This window comes from Oryzias melastigma, linkage group LG10 (assembly GCF_002922805.2).
Source record: "Oryzias melastigma strain HK-1 linkage group LG10, ASM292280v2, whole genome shotgun sequence".
NCBI lineage: Eukaryota > Metazoa > Chordata > Actinopteri > Beloniformes > Adrianichthyidae > Oryzias > Oryzias melastigma.
Genome location: NC_050521.1, coordinates 19,585,789 through 19,609,854, shown reverse-complemented (window position 1 = coordinate 19,609,854; position 24,066 = coordinate 19,585,789). Strand labels below are relative to the sequence as shown.

Here is a 24,066-nt window from a genome sequence, read left to right as displayed (position 1 = left end):
AACTGGTTATTCATGCGATTACGGAGATTACTGGTTAAATTAGTAACAGATCAAAAACCATTCCTTACTCAACAAGAGACAAAATAACATCCCTGACATCATTTATAATCATTAAAATAACTGCAGATATTTTCTCTCTGTTCTACCGCTGCAGCTGTGTTGCTTTTCTTGCAGTAAATGTTCTCCTATAGTCAGCATATGCTTAAAGGAACTTATCAATTTCCACCGCCGGAAGTACAAAACTCAGATGTTTGCTCCCGTTGCCATGGTGAATCGTGCTGTCTTTGCTCCATTGATCAGGGCTTTTAATGATCGCGACGCTCACACCTGATTCTGGTTCTGACAACTTCAAGTTGATTGAATCAAACATTTTCAGCTGTTCTGGAACCGAAAATCCTGAGTTTGAGAATTTTGAGTCCAGTGACTCTAAGTTCAGGTTTGAACTCTAAATTTGCTGAACCTGCTTCTTGGAACGGGCCCCTGAAGTTTGCAAACAGAATTGGGAGCTGTGCCGTAAACCACCTAAGTCAGACAAATCTGTCAGCTCTCTTGATTTTAAATATCTTTATTTTTGTTTAGGAAAATTATTGTAAACTGCAGTTTAAAAGGTTGTGGCTCCGGCAAAGGGGTGTAGTGTACCTGCAGAAAACCCTCCAGAAGTCTTGTGCTGCCCTGACATTATTATTCTGTATCCTCGGGGGATGTAATGTGTTGACAAGTGAGGGGGTTGGGGGGTGGGTAGGAGCAGGGAAACTTTATGTCACAAGACTCACAGGGTCACGGTGTATCTGCTCAGGTCACGATAAATCATTTTCACTTAGGTCACGAGAATGCCAACATTCAAAAATACACTCATCCTTTGCATAAAAGTGCAACAAAGGGCAGCTTGTGAGGACGGGGATAAAAAGGTGTGTCGCAGAATGCTTTTCCATTTATTTCCCTCACTTTATTATAGAGGGTAAAAAAATAAAAATAAGCTGTCATTACAGCTGAGCCTGACTCAAACTCTTTCACCAAGTTGTTTTCTTTTACAAATACAGACCAAATATGTAAAAAGTGATAAAGAATCAAATATAATGTAGCTCTATAGTTAATTCCAACAGAGAATTAGTCAGAAAAGTAGAAGAGAGCTGAATTTTGTAGCTTGATTCATTTTTTTGTATGCAACATTACAAAAATAGTCAAAATACATTCAATCTTTGTATTTATTTATTTATTAAAGATCAGCAAAAAGCTTTTCTCTGTGACCCAGAAAATAGCTCTCACACCTAATAGTTCAGGTGACATGTCCTCACTCTGCCCTCTTCACTTCTCAAGCATCCATCATACACTTCAACTCACTGTCTGCTTTTTGATAGCAGACAGTCCACTTTTTGGAGGTTTTTTTTGGCATCTTTTCAAGTAGGTTCCATTACAAACTAGTGCCGGCCAATGGCCTTTTTTTCAAATCACATTTTGATGGATCCATGTAATCGGACCAATTCTCCACTTTTACTTTGTGCGGGAGACGCAAATTAAAATTATGTATTTTGAGTGATCTGCTTTTTAGTCAAACTCATTAATTAGCAACATTAATACCAATTGCAACACACACACAAATAAATAAATACATAAAAAAAATTCAGAACTGCTTGACCAACTGCTTAGCCGTAAATCAATTAAAAACTCGTTAATCTATTGACTTGTTTGAAAGCCTTTACCTTCAGTGTTTGTTGCAGATGTGAAATAGTAGGAGAGAAATGAGAGTGTTAATTTGTAATATTTTTATTAAAAAGCAGATAATTTATCACATTTTGAGACTTTACATGAAGCTACATCAAATTTATTTTTCCCTAATTTCAAAACTGTTCCTAGAACCTAACTGAAATATAAAGGCTGTCTGCCCACAGACCAGAGGGGCAGATTTGTATAAGAGGAAGATGTTCAGTTTTATCTTTCAGTAACCAGAGTCAAACATTATTAGCAATCAGTGTGTTTTATTTACCTGTCACATTATGCAAGGATGACTAATGTGACCTTGCTGCATGGCTCGCATTAATGCTGCGTAAGGTGCAGCAGTGCACAACTAAATTAAACCCAATTCCATCTCCAAGGTTATTTTTGAAACTCAGTTGTGAGAGAATACAAATAACAAAAAATAAATAAATAAAAATTCTGCATGGTCACTAAAAATATAATTTTTCAAACCAAAGGTCTTGAAATAACCAAAACTTTAATTGTGAAACATCCAGCTTCTTTAACTGCATTACATTAAATAAAGGTGACAAGCCATTATAATCAGTGTTTAGTTCTGCCTTTCAGCGTCCGTGGTTGTGTAAGACCCAAATACAGTACATAGACTTGATGGAAGTAACTCAATTCAAACTAGAACTGAGACAAGCTGAACTGAACCATGACACGGCAAAAAGAACAAATACAAGACGACCCATCCCGGACCAAATAAAAACCATGAACCTAAATTGACATAAACTGAAACAGCTGGCTGATTGGTAACCTGAACCTGGTGTGCTCAGGGCAAAGGAGGAAGACCAGAGACAAACACACAAAAACATTCAATGGCCTAAATAACCTGAAATACAAAGATCCAAAAAGTACACAAAAGCTAAACCTTGATTGATTAAATTAAAAATACATTCTAAAACCTTCACTTGATTAGGTTCTGTTTCATGCTCTTCTATTGTTTTTGTCCACCTGAACTTGATTTTAAGCAGATCGCATACAAGTTTTTTATGTTGGACAGAGTGGAAAATCAAAAACCGCAAGAATATGAAATATTTTCAACTGCTGATATTGAATTTTAGAAGATATTTTAGCCATGAGATTGAAAATGAACATTCGAATCTGCACATCTTCTTTACAATTTAAAACATTAGGTTTGACTTTTTTTTTTTTTTTTTTTAAGGATACACATTTAAAATATATACATTTCCATTCTTTACAGTTCAACACCACAAGCCCACCCTGAACGAATGAGTTGCTACATTTTCCGGTAGTGAACCTAAAGATGAAAGCTTGAATTAAGAGAGAAAAGACCTGGCTGCAAAAAAAGATGATGCACCAGAGGGATTACTGTTCAAAGAGGCTCCCTAAGGCCCCGCAGTAAACGACATCCTGTCTTTTAGGTTGATTTGTCCGTGTGTGAGGTCCGCTCGTGGCAGAAAACACCAACAAAAAGAAAACAAGCTGCACCATTTGGAGCAAAGAAGTGTAAGGTTTAAAAACAATAACAAGACTAAAAAAGTTGGCAGATAGGTGAAAATGTTATATATATATATATATATATATATATATATATGTGTGTGTGTGTGTGTGTATTACTATATTTGTAACAACATTGTTTCTAAGTATTTCTTTATTGCTTCATTATAGTACATTGTGGTGAGCAATATGTTGTTCTAAATGTGGTTAAATGAAAAAAACTGCAACTTTAAAAAAATGTAATTATATATATTTAAAAAAATGGTTCACAGTTTTAAAAAATCCAAAGCATTCATGTTTTATTTACATGTCCACACGAAATGAGTCTTAGAAGGTGAGAGAATGATGATCATGCTACTAAATAATCTTCCCATTAAAGAGTAAAAATCTAAAAATTGATCATGTCAAAAGAAATATAGATGGAAAAACTCAACTAAATCAAAAGCAGAGAGCAAGGCAGTGGTTAGTGGTCTTGCCAAGGCTCCGTTTTTACCTTTTTGTGGGGAGTTTGGATGTTTTAGTCCAAAGATATGCTTCATAAGTTAATTGATGTCTCTAAATTACCCCCCGGTTTACATCTGAGCTCAACAGTAGCTGGGTTGGTTCCTGCAGCCCTCTGAATGGGTTTCTGGGGGTTGGATGAATGGATAAATGAAAAGCTCAGGAAATCTCACAAGTAACCACTGAAATGTGTCAAAGCCAAGACTCAAGGGGTATATTGATTAATCAATTAATCCTACAATCACACCATATTCATCTGTCTGAAACAAGTTGTCAATTGAATTAAGACATTAATCAAATTGATCTACCAATTGGATAAATATGACTCAAATCAATTTTTCGGTCAAACTGAATCAATATCCACAAACAATCCCATCAGCAACTACAAATTATGATATGAATCAAATTGTTGGCAAATTAATCATTATACTCCTACAAGAACCAGGCAAAAGTCCCAAAGAAAGGGATTTTCTGTTTTAGTCATATTTACTTTATAAATCTCCCTTCTTCTTGAATAAAGCCACTCTCTATTGTACTCATGCACACCACGCTGTACCCGCCTGTAATTATTTTGAGTTTGGAAATGCTGCACAGTCAATTTGCACCGTGTTTGGTTTATTGGGTTGTACAGGTCTGCCCGTGCTTTTGTGCTTTTTAGTCATTTTCTTTGGTGCTAAATCTTAAAAGGCCCATCTGTGAGCGTGGTGCCATAGCAACAGCTTCCAGGAAGAGGTTTGTTTGGAGTGTAATTTGGGCTTTAAACACAGCACCCACCACAACAAAAATGAATGAAACAGGACCAGCAGGAATTTACTATAATGTTTGCAACAACACGGATAAGATCTTTCATTTGTTTCAAAGACATTAAATGATACAGAAAACATCAGTCATTTACATTTACACATGAATTACTTTAGATGTTATTGAAACTAAACTGTGGTGCAGTATTTATAACGTTGGAGGCTTTGAAAATTGACATCCATATCCACTTACTATAAATAACTTTTATTTAAAAGAAAAAAAAATCAATCCATGCAAAGAGACAAAAAAAGAAAAAGCTGGGTTTTCTACCTCTTTGTTCTTCTGAGGGCTTTTTGAGGCTTCAGTTTATTTCCTTCTTTTGCCAAATATTCCTATTTATATGCAGGTGAGTAAGCAGCTGGATGTCAGTCTATTATCCCTTTGATTCTGATTTGGTAAATAAGACGTCAGAGATGATGGTGGAGATGGAGAGCAATCAGATTTTATAATTAAATCCCTTCTCTTCTAGAACATAGCGCTTATGTCAGAGATTCTGCTAATGCATCTTTCAGTTAAATTCTGAATTAAAAAGCTGCATTATTCATCATTAAATGTCTTGGCTGTGGATGGGAAAATTGAATAGAATTTTTTTAAGGAACCCATTTGACCAGAGTGAAACACGCTTAATGTTCTCTTCTGAATAATTGAGTTTTAACATTAATTGTGCTATTAAAGTAAAAAACACTTCTAAAAACACCAAAAGGAACCAAAAAGCTTGAGCTAAGAGTTTAAAATAGTCACAGTGATGTTTGTTTTTAAGGTATCAGGTTGTTTTTTTTAGTGTTACGAACAAATTGGAAGTTACACTACAACTACACTATCATGACTAAAGTGTAGCGTGTTACAAACAAGTTCTAGAGTTGACTGACTTACAGACTCATCTCTGACTCTTTTATCTAACACAACTACCACCGTACTATGGGGAAGCATCAGTAGAATCTTAAAGATTTCATGCCTCCGCCCAATTTTTTGAAAAATCTTAGGCGTTGTCATGAATCAGACATGCAGAATGGCCCATTTTTTTATATACCCCCCAGTCTTCCAGGCGGTGGCGACCGCTAGCACTTGAAATGTGACCGCCATCTCCCGATTACAAATGTCGCCTTCCGATTTTGCTGGGAAAAAAAATGCATTTAGGTCAAGGCATTTTGGGATAAATGACAGTCATCTTAATTCTCCTTATAGTTCGACCTGCCTTATACGTGACGTGTTTAAATATATACCATTTATTGGTAGTGTACTTTGTGATCCAGTAGCAAATTGATGGGTGGATGGTGATTTGAATTTGAGCAAATAAAAATAGTTTCAAATGGAAAAGTAAACCAACATTGAATCAGATAGAATTAGGAATTTGCAAATCAAAATAAGTAATTCAATATTTTGTTATTAGAGATGCCAAACCTTATTAGCAAGGGTTCATTTAAACTGGTTTGAATATTTAGGTCGCTTTACTTATTTTTAGTTTATTGTCATTTATTTATTCAATTTGATTGCCAAGCTGGGTGTAATTCTGTTTTCTTCCTTTTGCAAAGCTATATTGAAAATACATGCTGTTTCATATTGAAAAGATGTTCAATGAATGGTTGCAAAACACTTCTACAAAGCATAAAAAAATGCATTAAAGTAAAGCTATAATCTATTTTAATTTAACAAAAAGGCCATAAACCGAAGACTATACTGTGGAAACAAGACATCAAATTAAGTAACAGGGACAAACTTCTAACAACAAGACGGTGACCCAGATGGCTGGGTTAAAAAAAAAGGTTAAAATGACAAATAAATAAAATACATATGTGTTTAGAAATTACCTAAATCAGCAAAGAGTTACATAAGAGAAGAAAATAAGTTCAGAAGAACTTGCATGACTTATGATCATGGGAAAACATTTTTATTTGCTGTCTTTTGACTTGACCTCTTAATTATGGGAAATACATTTTTTCTTCTGTGATCCTTATTTGAAACATGTTGTTTCTCACATTCAGCAGTATCGCTGGTATATAGCATTTCAACGATTATGCATGTGTGGGCGTCTGGAGGAAGTTGGTAAATAAACCAGAGGTCAATGCGATAGCCAATCATTAGTTTTCATTTTTGGTCACTATTTGTGGTTAAAATATTCACATATTAACTAAAGTGTGTAGACAAAGAGGAGGAGTTGTGAAGGAGCACTTCTGATGGACAGCTAAGTGGATCTGTAACATACCTCTGGCACAGCATCACACACCACTTGTTCACATATCAGTCGGTTCAGCTGAGATTAAACTCTGACCGGATAAAAATAACCAACTGCATTGATTGTTGTTTCGCAACACTATCATTTATTACATTTTTGGATCCAAAACTTTTTCTATGGGCACTCCGGCTTCCTCCTAGAGTTCAAAGACATGCTTTATAGGTTGTTTGATTACTTTAAGTTGTTCCTATGTGTGACTGTGAGTGTGTATAAATGTGTGATTGTGTGTCCAGGATGTACTCTGCCTTTGCCCAGAAGTTGCCAGGTCGGGGTTTGGTAGCTCCGTATCCTCGAAGGGATACAGTGAGATACATCTAAAACTACTTTTACGTTTTGAAATTTGTTTTGGAATTTTACTGAGACATCTAGCAAAAAATAAATAAATAAATAAATAACACAATGCTGCTGTATCTTCAATCATAAATGACAAGCATTTATCTGTAAACCTTGCTGCATTGCATCAACCAATAGCTCCAGCTGAGTAGAACACAAAGCACTTTGTAAGAATTTCTCTATATGTTTTAATATGTATGTTTTAATTCCCTTTCATACTAAAATATAGACATTTTTAGAAGTACGTGTAAAGATTGTTTTTTTATAACTTGTATTCTTTCTTCTAGTAATACACTGTTTTTAGGTGTGTTGTTTTTTTCTCCACACATCACAGTCTTACCTGCTTTCAATTGCTAATCACCCACAGCTGCAGGAGTTTAAGTCATCACCATGAGTTTGCATGAGTGTCTGGTTTTCAGGTCATCTGCATTGTCATGTTTCAGTTCCTCCTTTGTGTTACAGTTTGTTCAGTATGTTTATTAAAGTGTTTCACTTTGTGTCATTTAAGCTCCTGTATCTCTTGGCCCGCCAAGTCCTGACACAACAATGTGTTTTGAGGAGGCAGTTTCAAGGCTTCTTAGTTTGATAAAAATACCTTTTGGCATTTTTTTCCTAATATAAATGACCCAGATTATTACACCTTGTTGCATTTAAGTTCATGTGATAACAGTTTGTTTTTCTTGTCTGCTTCAATAATTCCTAGAAAGACAAAAGTGTTGCAGTTTTTTTTTCAATCACCAATAGACTTTAATCTTTCTTGTGAAGTGTCCACCATGTCCACAGCTTTGACATTCTTTTTTCCAAAATAAACTGTCAAAACTGCATAGTTGTTGAGTACTTCTTTGAACAAGCAGGATAATTTTGACCGTTTTATCTCTGCCCCCTTTTTTTTTTTTAATTATCTGAAATCATTACAGAGGACCATCAGGCAAAGTGCCAGGCTCCCCCAATGGGGGTTCAAATTTTTATTCAGTGACTCTTTGAACACCCATGCATTTATCATAGCACATAAAAGGATGTTCAGAGCACGAAAACTGATACTCTTGTAGGTATTGGCGCAATGCCTAACACTCTGAGATAACGGCCAGGCCAAAGGTTAGTTGTTCAAAGCGAATCCAGCATGTTCATTTAGATAGCCGGAGTCCCTGTTGAACTGAAACGCTGAAAATAACGCGTCTTGGGGAAGTGGTTAGTGAGTCACTCGGCTCATTTGTCCTTATTGGCTTTAAATGTGGGCACTTTATGCACATACACAGACAGCAGTCGCTGACCTCATGAGACAGTCTGATAAAGTTGTCAGACAAAAACAACAACATTTTGTTTATGAAGCAGCTTCTCTTTTGTTTATTTATTTATTTTTTTCATACTTTACCACCACCCACAGATTATTATGAAAAAGGCTGAAGCTCCACCATGGGGTCATATTGAAACCAGCAAAAGAATATGAAAGGACACTTAAAGTTCAAATAAACAACAATTCACTGGGATACACTGAAACTAACAAAGCCTATTAATATGCACTCTTGTGGTAAAAACAATGGTGATGTTTGTTTGTCTCTTGTTGACATTCAGTATAAACTGTTTTTGACCCACTTTAGCAGCCGCCAATATTATTTGATGCTCCATAAATTCAATTAGTATTACAGATTTTGTAGTTTTTTTTTTTTTTTTGTTTTTTTTGCTAATATACTGGAGTTGCCTATCTCTGCCATAAGGTATGAGTTCATGTTAGGAATCTGTGTGCCATGATGGATTTGGACTGATGGCATAAACCTAAAATTCATCCCTAGTGGGTCAAGAATCTTCCTCTGAAGACATCCAGTTGCAAATGATGTTCAATATCCTTATATTTATAATAAAGCAATATTTACTCATGAAAAGACTTTGACCCAGTCTTAATTCTTCCCTTCTCTCTACCCCTACATTTAGCCCTCCAAACAGAGAGTAATGGAAAAATATTGTCTCAGAATTCGGACATCACTTGATGACTTCTCAAATAGTTGGCAGTCTGCTACGTTGGCGTGGAGCTCACAGCGCTCAAATACACATAACAACAGTGGATTTATAACTTCGAAAAAGGTCATGATAAAATAAAGTCATTACTAGCATTTAAATGTAAACTTCTGTGCTTCAGAGCGCAACCATGTAAAGGGAACAGCGCTTCTCCTCCGCGGTATAGCACAATGCAGAACCCCTTCACGACGGAGGGCTCTGTATCCCTCCGTCTGCAGGGTAGGCCCTTAAAATGACTATTTCAGACAACCCTAGCACTACAAATGCCCCAACAAGTGGAGAGGTAGGGAGAAGGGACGAATTCAGATTGGGCTTTAGTATTTAGTATTTGCTTTAGTATTGTTTTTCATAGGGTACTGAAAGACAATATTGGTTCTTGTTTTTGTTGTTTATATATTAGTGAACACACTTCTGCCTTATAAATGTATGACTTTATTGTCATAAATGATCAATTACCAAATTATACATTTATTATTGTAAACTATCAAATCTTTACTCCTAAAATTTGTTTTGTTTTTTTTTCCCCAAAATTTTACTCTTGTAAATGCACTGCATATATATATATATATATATATATCTATATCATGGCCCACTTCTTCATTCTTTTTTTTTCATGATTATTTGTTCAAATAAATGTAATACTTTAAATGGAGAACTAAAAAGTAGTAACTCTTGGTTTATGTGCTAGAACCTTATTTTGGAGCCAAGTGCTTGGAGCCAGTTAAACTCCTTCCCTCTCAAGCAGATTTTTAGACCGCGAATGATGCCAAAATTAAACTCTAAGCCTGTTGTTTATAAGCAGTATGCCAAAAGGTGATATGGTTAAAAACTAAATACCTCCACCTTTCAGACTACTCCCTCATTAGCGCTATTCTCCTGGGAGAGGATGATAAACCATGTGGCGCCAATCCATATTCTGACTGTGGAAGTATGATAGTGATGCAAGCCCTACAGAGCACAATTTTCATGAATAAACTACTCTTTTCAAACTCTGAACTTTCAAATTGACTATATACGTTTAAATGTGTTCCTAAATCGCAGATCAGTTTTGCAAGATCTGAAAATAAGTCATCTAAAAGTGAGTGTGATGCAGGTTCGTGTTGCCGCTTTGAGTCAGGTAACACGTCAAAACATCTAAGGTCAATTCTGCTGCATGCTATTTTGAAGAGTTCTCAGATCCTGATAAGATTTCTCGTAACAATACCCTGAGCCACCTCTAAAGACTTTTTTTCAGATGCCACTGCTGAGCTACTGCATGATGCAAATGATCCGGGTATTCATCACAGATGACTTGGCCTCAATCAGAAAGATTCTTTTTCCAAGCCGTCACCAGCGTTGCCAGATCTGACTGACAAGTGAGCCAGTCCGAACACATCCCATATCCAAAACATTTCTATTTCTGAGAACCTGCACAGTCCAGATCTCATGTACAGAAAACAAGTCTAAGGAAAGAAAAGTGCATTTTTCAGCTTGAATTTCTAATCCTGGTTGATAAAGACTAACAACAATGTACAATTTAAGCTTCATTTATCAATGGTAGTCAATAGAAATCAAACTGTTTCTCATTTTTGTTGAATAAATCTACCAACTTGTATAACTTTAAGGGGATTGGGCAATTAAATATAAGCAGTTGTATCCTTTTGAAAGCCCAACTAATACTAATACTTCTTTTTCTGTCTAACATCAATTAAAAGAAGTCCCACTGAGCGGAAGCCACTCTGGCCAAACTCCTTATCCCATGCCAGCACCTAGTTAAAGTCTTTGTGCGTCACCTTTTAGAGAAGAGAAAGCTGCTCCATCGACACATGTTGCCTTTTATAATGTGCACAGCTGCACCAATAAAAAAAAGGTGACAGGAAGCGTCATTCTATGGAGATGATAATCAGGTAGGGGCTTATTCATCCATTCATTCAATCTTTTCTTTCTTTGATCTTCAACTTCTGTTATGTGCACACAGATTTTTTTTTCCACGCATAAATCATACTGTTTGCAAAAAAAACATCATGGTTATGCAACAGACAATGGCTATGTTTACGTGCACACCATAATCTCAATAAAGATCATACTGTGGATAAAGGGATCTTTTGAATAACATGTTTACATGTGTGGCAGCAACAAGAATATTCCTGTTTATGAGCGTATTCTGAATAATACACCATCAGTGGTGGGTGACGTCATGGAGCAATTCTTCTTCTTTTCCAGTAACAAATCAAATCTCGGCTGGGGAAATGACCACCATCCTGTTCGTGTTGTGTGGCATCACAATTTTAGATAATCTGCATCGCAATTTACTAACAACCGCTCACAAAAAAAAAAGGATTTCGGATGAGCCATGGGACTCATTATCGTGCTGTCCGGATCAAAATTGAAGGAATGAAAAAGAGAATTTGGTTTTGAGTTTCACTTGGTTAATGGATAGTCATGAAAACATCAGAAGGTAAGATACAAACTCCTGCACCCCCTCCCATGTGTGCTGTTACTGTAAATAAGGTGTTTACATGCCGGAAAATTCTGAATATAATCAGTATACCTCAAATCTTATCCTGAATACGGCCTTCTTCCGGATAAGGTCATTAGAAACGTGTGTTTACATTGGTAATGTCTTGGGACGTGAGCTTTCTGGGGCCTGCAAATAAACTCGGTCACTGGTTCAAGTATTGATGTAGAAACTGATGTTTCCGATTTTAAATTACCTGAGAAGTCGATATACAGGATTTTGAAATGTATATGTGCATTTTTTTTATTCAAAATAAGCCTCAGGGTTCCTACAAGTTTCAAGTTAAACTTAAGAATTTTTAAGGCCATGCATGTTCAAAATTGGGACCAGTCTATATCCCATTTTATTAATTTGTTCCCATTTTTATGATCTAAACTGCAGCTTGTTTGTGGTCTGTCCCATGGTGCTTAAACGCCTTTCTTCAAAACGGCGGTGGGCATTCATTGAATTAGTGCATAATTAAATGTTTATTACATCATTTGATCAAAATAATCGTGGTTGAAAAATCTAATTTTGTGAAACAGAAGTTTGAAGCACCACAATTTTCAAGGCTCAGATCTAAAAATTCAAAACTGTTTTTTTTTAAATGTTTCCAAATTCAGAAAGTCAATGCTTTTAAGACTTTAAAACTCTGAAACATTTTTAAGTCTGCTTCAATGATCTGAAACTATCCAGATGGATCTAAACTATAGTAGGAATCCAACACTTGGATTTCCTTTAATATTGACAATCCAAGTATTGTTCTGTAAAACTGAAGCTCCAACATCTTAGTGAGAATGAAAATGTGTTTAATAAGTTTTTCTGTAAAGACACATCTATAAGGGTAACTTATAAACGCAGTTAAAAAAATGTTGAGTCTTTGAATTTTATAGTTGCAAAACACATGTTAAAGTAAGAAAAAAAAAGGATGAAACTTACATTTTTCTTCATATGTATGTGATTAGTCAGTTTTTTTTTTATTTTTCATTTGATTCATTGGTTTATTTTAAGCATTAAAATTATGGAATAATACAAAAAACAGATAAATTTCAGAAACCCATTTCAGATATTCAGTAATACACTGATTGAAAAAATAAGGAAAACTAAATGAAGATTAAAAGATGCCATATTCTTGACAGTGTAATTATATTTGAAAATAAACATGGAGTTATGCAGTTAGGAAACACGCATGTCATATTAGATTAATTGAATGCAAAGATTAAAAGACTTTAGAAAATCCCACTCCTTTTGTTGTTGTTTTTTTAAAATTTATTTACATAGTTCTTTTCAGAATAAATGCAGATTATTTATTAAGTAACAAAATGGAGTGTCTCTAATGTATTAGCTTGTTAATGCATAACCACAGTCTTAAGATTCTACACAAAAATTATCCAAGGTGACAAATCAAACCAAGGAAAACTAAAACTGCTCTTGATTTTTTTTCCAATATATAATCAATTTAATTTCAAATCATTATGGAAGCCAGAAACAGTCTGCCCTACTTTGATTTTTCTTTTTTATATAATTGCTTTCTCTTTAAGGAGAAAACCATTCTACACACAAAAACATCTGCCCCAAGACAAAACACAGCCAAGTTAGCCACTGCAACAACATTCAGGGATGAGAAAGACGGCAGACAGAGTAAAGGGTCTAAAGAAAAGAAGGAACCACAACTAAAGACGCTGCAGGGGTCACCCAAGCCAACTTGATCTAAAATCACATTTGTAGTCTCAAGTTTGAAGCAGAGCTCAAAGAGGACAGATGGTGTTGCCCTCCTGAACGGAAGTGGTTATCAGAGCAGAGAACCCCGGTAGCTGAAGGCTCTTCCTCCTATTTCAGGTTTGGAAATTCTGAGAACTATACCAACTATTCTGCAAACTAGCAAGAGCAACGTGTTCTGCTTGTAAGTCTTGGAACTGTGACAAATGACTGTAAATCTGAATTAAAAACAATACATCAAGAGGTGTTATGTAAATCTACACAAGCTTATATATGGCACTCCAATGTGGTTTGACTCCTGAGCCCCAAATGTTTGTAATTTTTCATAACACGATGACTTATTCAGCATATACAGCATAAATCCACCCTGAGACTCTTTATTTAGACGAGTGTGTAAAACCAGGAACTACAAGACAGTAAGTGATATTATTTCCATACGCTAAATTATCTTTTGATACCACAAGATGTACTGTCATATATCATTTTCAGAGAAAATATATTTCTTTTACAAAACTCGGCTTCAAGAAAGCTTATTCTGACTTCACTGGAAAGCACATCTGATAAAATATAAAAGCATAAAAAAAAACTGCAACCAGTATTAAAAGCCCCACCTCTTTTACACATGTGACACAGCCTTCCTGCCACTCTGTTCCCCATGCTTGCCCCATCTGTCTGTCCTACACATGCACACAAACATTACATCATCAGCACCGTCTTCCCTTTTTCTTTGTTTCCCCCCAACTTTCCTCTCTTGCAACTGAGATCATTTTTGGTGACTTCATTCCAGCTGTTACAGTTTTAGGGCATCTGGAAGACATTCCAGTGCACAGTTACGAATCAAAACCCGGACTCAGCCTCCTTGCCCAGCCTTGTAATTCCCAACAGCTGCAGAGTTATGACACTTGACCAACAACTGCAGGCGCCCTCAATTATGCTCCAATCTCGGCTGTTAACAAGAATCAAAATGATTTGAATAGTCCTAAAGTTATTGATGCTCATACCTGGCTGTTCAAACCATTTACATGAAAAAGGGAGTGTCTAAGTATTGCTGAAACACTTTATGGCTAAAATCCCAAGATTGATATGAGTGTAAAAATGCATTATGTTCTGGGTCCATCTAGTGTTGGTACATGAGCGCTACAAATAAATGAATATAGCACAGATCAACTCTAACAAAATCTCACATACAATGAAGAGAGTAATTATCCTGTTAAAAAAATGTAGTTATTTGTTAAAAGAAATGTTCACTCTGACCTTTTTTATTTGCAAAATTTAACATATGTAAAATATCTCCCCCTGCAGACGAGTAACGTCACTGTTAGTCAGTCTGGTGGTGCTGCTCTTTATGCTCAGTAGCCTCCTGATGAGAGCCGGAAAAACGACATGTGAGACTTATTTTAACTTATTTAATTTAAATTACGTTCTTAAAGAAGAACCCATGTAACACTCTTATTTTAAAAGGTTTATCACTAAATTTTAACACTTCTTATTTATTTTTTAATGTGTGCTTTAATGTATTGTGTTTGTGATTTGATGAGTGTGTGGAGCAATAGACTAGTAGTTTCCCTAAGTATCAATGAAGTATTGTTTCACTAGTCTCATTAAAAAAAAGAAAAAAAAAAGTTTCAACTACAGTGTTAATAAAAATCATGACTGATCATCAATGATTTGCTTTAGATATGGTCATATTGGTCTTCATTTTTATCGTTTGCTTCAATCAGGAATGTTGAACCTCTTGTTAGTTCGTAAGTTTTAGGTGCAATCTAATATATGTTTATAATTATTATTATTTTAACATTAAAGAAGCTCAATGTATGTAATATAATGTCTATTTTTTATTACATTTAGTAAAAAAGATAAACTTCTATAATCTAAAACCATTTGTATTTTTTTATGATAATCTTTATATTATATATTTGTGAAATATTTCCAAAGTAATATTCCAAAAAATGTAAATTTCTGCACTCCAATATGTTTGCTTGAAAGTAGGAAATGATTAAAGAAATAAATAAGTAACAGGGTCCAAATAATGTTACCATTTAACATAAGTTAAACAAACAGATATTGGTTTTCTTCAAATATAAATATAGGTTACTTTTATTTATTTTATGACCTCAGATAACTTTTAAATTTGGTCTCTTGTGATGTTATGGCGGCATAGTAGATTCTGCACTTTGTCAATTTCTGGACATTGCTGTCATTTGTGTAACTTGATACAACGTTGTGAGCTTATTCTATTCATATGGCTTCATTTTTGTCAAACAGTTGTATATTACTGTCATTTCTCATTTTAGCTATTGTCTTAACACTGAAAAATTCTAAACAGTTAGTAAGAATTTTGTTTTTCTGAGCGTAGTTTCCTCTTTACAGGAGTGCAAGTAATTAATACCTGTAACATTTTCATTATATTTTTAACCTGATGTGCTTTCCATCATGTTTTTTCCGGGCAAACCTGTATGGTTTTTCTTTTAGTATAGATTCTCATGAACCAGATTAGCATGTTGCTGTTTGATTCACATTGAATTGGTTTCTTTGAGGTTTTTTTGAAAGAATTCCACATGATCACTAACAAGTACTGCTACGTTCCATGTCAAACCTCTATAGTGGTGAGCGTGTAGAGCACAATAGGAGGCTGAGCAAACCGAAGAATCACTGACGTGGCTTAAATCCTTTTCTTTTTTAAACACTGGTCCTGACACCAGCTTGAATACTCTTGAAGAGCAAATGTTTTCAGCTGTCAGATGTTTGTCACAGTTTTTTATTTGACATTCCCATATGTCTTCGCACACTTTGGACAGAACACTAACTGGAAATCAGATTTAGTAATCTTATAAATCTTTTCAGTATCATTTAAATTGTTGATTAGCTGCTTTAAAAAGCGTAAACACAAATTGTGTTTAATTAAATGGAAACAAAAAGCAAATTATAAGTTTTTAAAGGAGACTTATGTCTTGCAGATGAGCGAAAATGTTCAGCTGTAAGAAAAACAAAAAAGAGAAAGGGGAAATAAGTCACTCCAGGCTGACACGGCCAAAGCTGTGAAGGTCAGCGAGAAAAAGGAAGATGGGGATGACAACACAAAGATCATCATGGATTAAAATCCTGCAGTACTCCAAAGGTCCCCATGCTAAAATAGTCACGTCCAGACCCGTCTAGTTTCCCAGAACCTCTGGATGAATCAGAGAAGGTTTGAGAAAATGTCATGATGTCTTCTTCACATTCTATTTCTCAATATATGTCAGTGTAGGTTCTCAGTCATCCAGGTCATGATAAAATGCCTAAAGATGAAAGTATACTGGAATCCAACACACATAGAAATCTACATTTTGACTCTCATCACCCACTTCAAAACAAATTGGCTGTCATCAGAACTCTGAATCACAGGGCAAAGCAAGTGCCCTCTACTAAAAAATGGGCCACAAAGGAGAAATTATACATCCAGAACAATCTGGAGGTTTGAGGATACCGCAAATGGGCCTTAACTAAATGTAAGCATGTAAGCGAACCACCACCGGTCACAAACAAGAAAACTCAACAAAATATAAACGCAACACTTGTGTTTTTGCTCCCATTTCTCATGAGATGGACTTAAAGATGTAAAATTCATTCCAGATCCACAATATTACCATTTATCTTAAACATGGTTCACAAATCTGTCTAAATGTGGGATAGTGAGCACTTCTGCTTTGCTGAGATAATCCATCCCACCTCACAGGTGTGCCACATCAAGATGCTGATCTGACATCATGATTAGTGCACAGGTGTGCCTTAGACTGCCCACAATAAAAAGCCACCCTGAAATATCCAGTTTATTTTTTATTTTTTTTTTTTTTTGCTTTATTTGGGGGTCTGGGGATTCAGAACCAGTCAGTATCTGGTGTAACCACCATTTGCCTCATGCCGTGCAACACATCTTCTTCACATAGAGTTTATCAGATTGTCAATTGTGGCCTGTGGGATGTTGGTCCACTCCTCTTCAATGGCTGTGCGAAGTTGCTCGAGTTTGGGAACTGGTACACGCTGTCGTATACACCGGTCAAGCAAATCCCAAACATGCTCAATGGGTGACGTGTCCGGTGAGTATGCTGGGCATGCAAGAACTGGGACATTTTCTGCTTCCAAGAATTGTGTACAGATCCTTGCAACATGGAGCCGTGTACCATCTTGCTGAAACATGAGGTGACATTCATGGATGTATGGCACAACAATGGGCCTCAGGATCTCATCACAGTATCTCTGTGAATTCAAAATGACATCAATAAAATGCACCTGCGTTCTTCATCCATGACAGATACAATAACCATAACCTCACCACCACCATGGGCTACTCTATCCACAACATTGACATCAGCAAGAGCAACACAGCTGGTTGACATTCCTGCTGTCAGCATGCCAATTGCACACCCCTTCAATGCTTGTGACATCTGTGGCATTTTGCTGTGAGACACAACTGCACATTTCAAGATGGCTTTTTATTGTGGGCAGTCTAAGGCACACCTGTGCACTAATCATGATGTCAGATCAGCATCTTGGTGTGGCACACCTGTGAGGTGGGATGGATTATCTCAGCAAAGCAGAAGTGCTCACTATCACGCATTTAGACAGATTTGTGCACAATGTTTGAGAAGAATGGTAATATTGTGTATCTGGAATTAATTTTTAATCTTTAAGTCCATCTCATGAAAAATGGGAGCAAAAACACAAGTGTTAAGTTTATATTTTTGTTGAGTGTTTATGTGGCTGGGTTATCAGAGAAACTGACAAGGGTCTGCCACAACATCCTGCTCAACTTCAAACCAGGGAACACCTTGAAGCAAACACTGGTCTATCCGAAAGGGGCAAAACACCGAGACACAAACTAAGCAACGTGGTGTTTGCTGTTAAGTGTACTCAAGAATGTAATGTCTTGTACATTGGTGAAACTTAGAAGCCACTGCACAAATGCATGAGCCAATACAGGAGACCCAGTTCCAGTGGACCAGAGTCAGCCACCAGCCAGGACATTCTTTTGAGGACAGTGAGATCCAGAGCCTCCCCTGGCAGCATCGCTGGTTTGAGAGTCAAGGAAGCCATCTTTTTAAAAGTAAAAATAAATAGATAAATAAAAAATCCCTTTCTGAATAGAGGTGATGGACTCGGACAAAATCTTTCATCCATTTACAATCCTGTTTTGAAGTTACAGCCAAAAGCATGCTCAGCGTGACAGAAAGGCATTGTTATCAGAAGTGAAACCCAAGACAGGTGATGAAACTCAGGGACTCGGTCGTGTGGGGACATTGCTGACCACGAAAGGACTGAAACTCCAGTGAGGAGGATATACAGTATATCTCTAGCTCAATACCAGTCGGACAGAACAAAAGAAGCCCCTAAGAGGAGAGACTAAATGTCTTCAAACCAGAACGTTTTCACTCAATACCTTTGATGAAGATAATAGACTAACTTTTTTTTCTTGGGGAAAACAAATGGTGACAATTCTATCTATGAGTAAAAAGCCTGAAATGAATGTGGGGATTTGCAAGCTCATCAACAAGCCCTTTGTTTAGTTTATAACAAACCCTGTTGGTGTAGCTTTCTGTCGTAAAGAGATTTACATCTTGATGTCTCACTTTCATAACTGTTATGCACATTAGGTGAAATGTGTGGCTTTAAAAGAGGTACAGAGTCCACGACAATAAAGTAGTACGGACTTTCTGTTGTCATGATGGAGAAAAAAAAACCCAGGTATAACTACGGAAATTCAAAAAGCCGCAACACTTTCACATGGTGTTGCATGAACAGCTGGACCAGCACGTCACAGCTAATATTTTGAGTCATGTGGTCAGTGTGTTCACAAAGCAAAAGGTCTTGACACAATTTAGCTTTCTGAAAGAAAACCAAGAACTTGAAATAAGTGTGTGGAATAACTGATGACTATTTCACAGGCGGTGAGACACAAAGACTTTAGAAACACAAATAAGTGGAAGTGAGTAATGGATGGCTTTTTTCTCTTCAAAAAAAAAAAAACCTGGAAAGAGAAGTTCCTCTGGACTTTTTCTACTCTTGGTAAATAGATGTTTGTCCCAGAAGCTTATAAAGCTCAGCATGAAGCTGGAGTTATATTAATCTGGGAGTCTGTACTGAGGTAAGATCACCTGCTTAACATTTAATTAAAAATGGCAACTGAGACCTCAAATTTTTGTTATTATTTATTAAGAAACGTTGTTTTAAGAGTTTGTTAGACACCTGAACATTCCAGAGTTTTACTATTTAAATACTTATTGTTTTATCCATTTTTATTTTGTAAATTAAATTTTTGTTCCTACTCGACATTTTTTTATGCACACAGAATATTTTGTGGTGCTTCGTATATTTAAAAAAATGTGCATATTTTTCTTTCTGTCTGAATTATTCCTTTTTTTGCTCCCTCTCAGAGTTTCTCCTCCTCTTCAACCATCTTTGTCGTGCCGATGAAGCTGCTGGTTTTGTGCCTCTTCTCTGCATTTCTACTCATCAGCTGTCAAAACCCAAAGAAGCAATGGGCCCTGCTGCCCAACAGTAGGTCTAATATTTCAAGATTCTCTACTCCAAGCTTCAGTAGTTTCCCTGACCCGCTTTTTAACCCCCGTTTCCTACCAGTTTTGGTCGTGGAGGTGGACGGGACTTTGGGCCAGCAGCCCCTGAGCTGTCTGGAGGAACACAATCAGAGTCAAAGTATCTCCTGGAAAAAGAATGGAGCCCTGGAGACACAGACGGGAAATCTGTACATGGTGCAGTTGGTGGAGAGTTTGGGAGGGGGCAACTACACCTGCCACAGTGAAGATGGCTCGCTCCTCAATTATACTGAGCTCCTGATTTATCAGGAGGACCCCGACAGCAGACGGATTCTTGTGAAAGGGGAAAAAGGTACAAACTTGAAGACAAAAAAGTTATGCAATTTTAACATAAAAATAACAATTTTTAGAGTATTTATTTTGTGATTTGTGTATTTTCTTCGCAGAGGACTACTTAAATTGCTCTGCTCAGAGTTACAGTGGGGAGTTCCGCTGCTCTTGGACGTGGCACAGCAGTCGCGTGGGCAAAGTGGCATTCGTCATCGTTGAACGGTAAATCCACATGCTGCTGACGTGCACCTCAGCCATTCTCTTTTAATGACTTAGCTGAACAAACATGGATTTAAAAAAAAGAGGAATATCATAAAATGTAATGATCCTATTTCCATTTTGAGAGCTGTCATAGCTTTCTGGACTCTTTCTATCTTCTGATCAAACTGACTCCCTTCCTGCAGCTTTTCTGGCACCAATAGCACCCAGTGTTCTCAGGATGCTGTGGACCAGCACTGGATTTGCTCATCAGGTTATGGTAAAGTCATTTGCTCGGTGGACGACGACGGACGAGGGATCTCTTGCTTGGACGAGCAGCACTGCTCCTATGCCGAAGAGCACCACCCAATCCACGTCACCGTCTTTGTGAGGACGGAGCACTTCCTGCTGGAGAGCTACTCGAAATTCTTTTTCATGTCAGAAATAGGTGAGACGGCCGCCGGGAATACTTCAACCACCAGCTGACTTCCCCATCCTGTGTCTTCCTCTCACTGTATGCCTTTCTGTCGCCCACAACAGTGAAACCCGACAAGGTGAGAATTGGCAGAGTCAACACAACAGTGATTGAGTGGACTTACCCCAGCTCCTGGAGCAGGCCCCATTCCTACTTCCCCCTCACCTTCCAGATTGCACAACTCAAGGGCCGATGCAGAAAGTGTGACAACTCGTGCGCTGGTGTAAAACCAAAGGTAAGAAGAATTTTAAAACATCCTGTCAAGACAAAACCTGTTTTAAAGTGTTAGATAACTTTAATGATGTTCACTTTCCCAGCACCTGACAGTCCAGTCCACCGACAGCTGTCAGTTTAAAGTGAAGCACAGGACAAAGACAGTGTGCGTCCGAGCAAAAGATGCTTTCTGCAACTCACAGTGGAGCGATTGGAGCCACATGACGTTAGTAAAACCCGCTTTCAGCCTGTCGCGTGTTGCGTGCCACACACCTCTACAGCAGCTGTGACTTTCTGCCAGACTGCTGTGGTTTGCTGATGTGCTACTTTTGCTTTCTGTACCTGCCTGTATCCATCCTAGACGCTTTTTTCTTTGTTTGTTTATGTTTATTTTACAGTTTCTGCTGAAACTCTGTGGCAGATAACATACAGAAGCAATAAATGAAACAAATTGTCATGCAGTCTTTTGTGTTTCAGATTGAAGAAAATCAGGATGAACAAAGTGAAGAAAAAAGATGCATGACAGAAGATTGCAGCGATCAACACATCATCTTGAATTTATGTATTTTCTCTAATATGATCATGCTTGTATAACTTATGAATAAATAAATGTGTTTTCTGCCTGAACAGTCTTTGCTGTCTAATCTATTTTTATGATTGCATTTTTAGTCAAACATTATTCATTTATCAGATATAATTTGAAATCACTCAGAAGATCAAATATTACCTAAATTCCTGATTTAATTATATTTTACTTTTTCCCAATTTATAAAACCATTTTATGTTTGACAGCAGGTAACATTTTTTTTAATCTAATAGCCCTAAAACCCACAGACCTGTCTGTAATCGCCGACCTATATTTGGTTTTCCATCGTGGCAGGTGTGACATCTTTAGCATTCAGCAACAACATCTGTAGATTTCAATGAATTTTTTACTCATCTATTTCATTTCTCCAATTAAGAAGGGAAATATAGATACATACAATGAACCATGTGACATATGATAAAGCCCACATGGTTAGTTACGTAACAGAACACACTGCATAATCCCCAGCATATATAAAGTGAAAACCAACCCCAGACGTAGTTCCTCAAACACTCCGGCGAGAGGAAGCTCTGACCCTGGAGTCAGACGCTTTCAATGACTCTTTAATCAGTCCTCCCTGTAAATTCTTATCTGGACAACACTGTCAAAAACACATGGGACTTTACCTGTGTAGTCATGTTTTACAATTGTCTGCATTAGTCACTACTAAGTTTCATAATATTTAGATTTAAATTTTTTGACCTGTTTTGTAGCACAAATATCATTTAATAATCAGGATTAAGGTTCACAATGATTTTTTTTTCTTTTTTTTTAAGGAAAAGTGCAAATTGATTCACCAAGGTCAAAGTTTTTTCTAAAATCAATATGATTATACTCAACTTTATTTAGTGAATTTATTTTAATTATTGATGTAAAGCAGATAAAACAACATTAAGATTTGCTTATAATTAATATCAATATATTGTTGTTGTCATTATCTGTGGGACTATGTATCCATCATCAGCATGTCACTATAGTATCATAATAAATAAATAAATACACAGGCATTCATACACATCATAATGGGGCGCAGACATCGACGAGGGTCAGTAGAGTACGTGCAGGTCTTTGTTTTGCACTTTTTATTCCCTATAAGGTATAAAAGTGCTTTATAAATAGATTGAAATTTTATTTTCTAATAATGTTTGCTTCACACCGAGCGAAAGAAAAGTAAAATTAGGAGTAAGTTTTTGCAGGTTTGTGTGTGTGTGTGTGTGTGTGGCAGCAAGAAAAAAACAACTTTATTGACATAAAGTTTGGTTAACAAATAGATTCTTGTCACATTTGAAGGGACTTAACTTGTGCAAAATCTATACCTAAAACATGTTAATCTAGTCTTAACTGCTAATAATATAAATTATTAAACAAACGCTGATATGATTTTTCATAACTTTGAAAAGGGCCTTAAACTACAATTATGGAAGTTTTTACCCTAAGGAGTTTAATTTTCTCTTAAACATAATGAGGAAGATCTGATCGACCCGAAATTCCAGCACAACTGCAACTGACGGCTGTACCCACCAGCTTTCATGACCAACTTTCCATGTCACATGAGCGAAAAGCCCAAACAAGAATGCATCACAGAAACACAATGTGGATCACCTGTCCGGGCGCTCGTGAGTGTGAGGTTTGTCAGGAGGTTGTGGTGAGAGGAATCCTCACTTCTCAGTCATGAAAAGCAGAAGAGGTTTGATGATGTCACCCTTTCCAAGGCCAGCAGACCAATGAGGTTAGACGACCCACTTCTTCATCTTTGGTGTTTATTTCTTTAATACTACTGGAAAAACTAAAGTTATATACTTTTAACAACCTAGCCTGCCTAGCTTCAATAGTTTTTATCAAACATAATGTTTAAGTTAATTAAATTTTTGATTTAATGGAAGTGTTTTTTAACAAAAATCAGGGTCTCGTCTTTATTAATAATCCAATAAAAATACATGTATTCCTTTATTTTATGGCTTTTGTGCTTGGATTTACTAAAAGCAAAAAAAAGTCTCATGATAAAATAATCAAGTTTATAATCTAAATGTGGGATAAACAAAGAAACATCAGAATATCTGTTTATATTTAGCTGCATTTTGAATTTGTTGCTGCATTTATTTAAAAAAAATGATAAATCCGAGTATAAACTGCAATAAAGAAGTAAAATAAAATATTTTTTTTAAGAAACCAAATCCAAACTTAAGGCTAGCTTTGGTAAAATATTGTTTTTTTTTTCTAAACAGAGAAGATTTGGGATAAGTTTAAAGTGCAATAATGTTCACTTTAAAACTCACCTATTATCTATAACTTCTTAACCTTTTTTCCAGAAATTTCCAATTTCCACCATTGCAATAAAATCTCCCTACAAATAAAAAAGGGCTTTTTGCCAGCTTACTTCTGACAGTGGAAACTTCAAAGTATTTGCTGAAACTTGAATTATTACAAAATAAAAATTTGTTTTTTATGGAGAAAAAAGCA

The 24,066-nt window shown here is 36.3% G+C and overlaps 1 protein-coding gene across 2 annotated transcripts; it reads left to right on the top strand.

Annotated features, from left to right (window-relative positions):
* The first annotated feature begins 11,034 nt into the window (after positions 1-11,034).
* Positions 11,035-23,189, top strand: il12ba (interleukin 12Ba). Of its 2 annotated transcripts, none has more exons than XM_024283679.2 (8): positions 11,035-11,516; positions 19,685-19,808; positions 19,890-20,156; positions 20,251-20,356; positions 20,539-20,780; positions 20,873-21,042; positions 21,125-21,246; positions 21,498-23,189. In XM_024283679.2, exons 2-8 carry the CDS (start codon positions 19,721-19,723, stop codon positions 21,541-21,543), a joined length of 1,041 nt encoding a protein of 346 aa, XP_024139447.1. In that variant the 5' UTR covers positions 11,035-11,516; positions 19,685-19,720; the 3' UTR covers positions 21,544-23,189. The 2 variants fall into 2 exon arrangements, with proteins under 2 accessions (XP_024139447.1, XP_036069724.1); XM_036213831.1 differs by lacking the exon at positions 11,035-11,516 and adding an exon at positions 19,337-19,395.
* Positions 23,190-24,066: the final 877 nt, after the last annotated feature.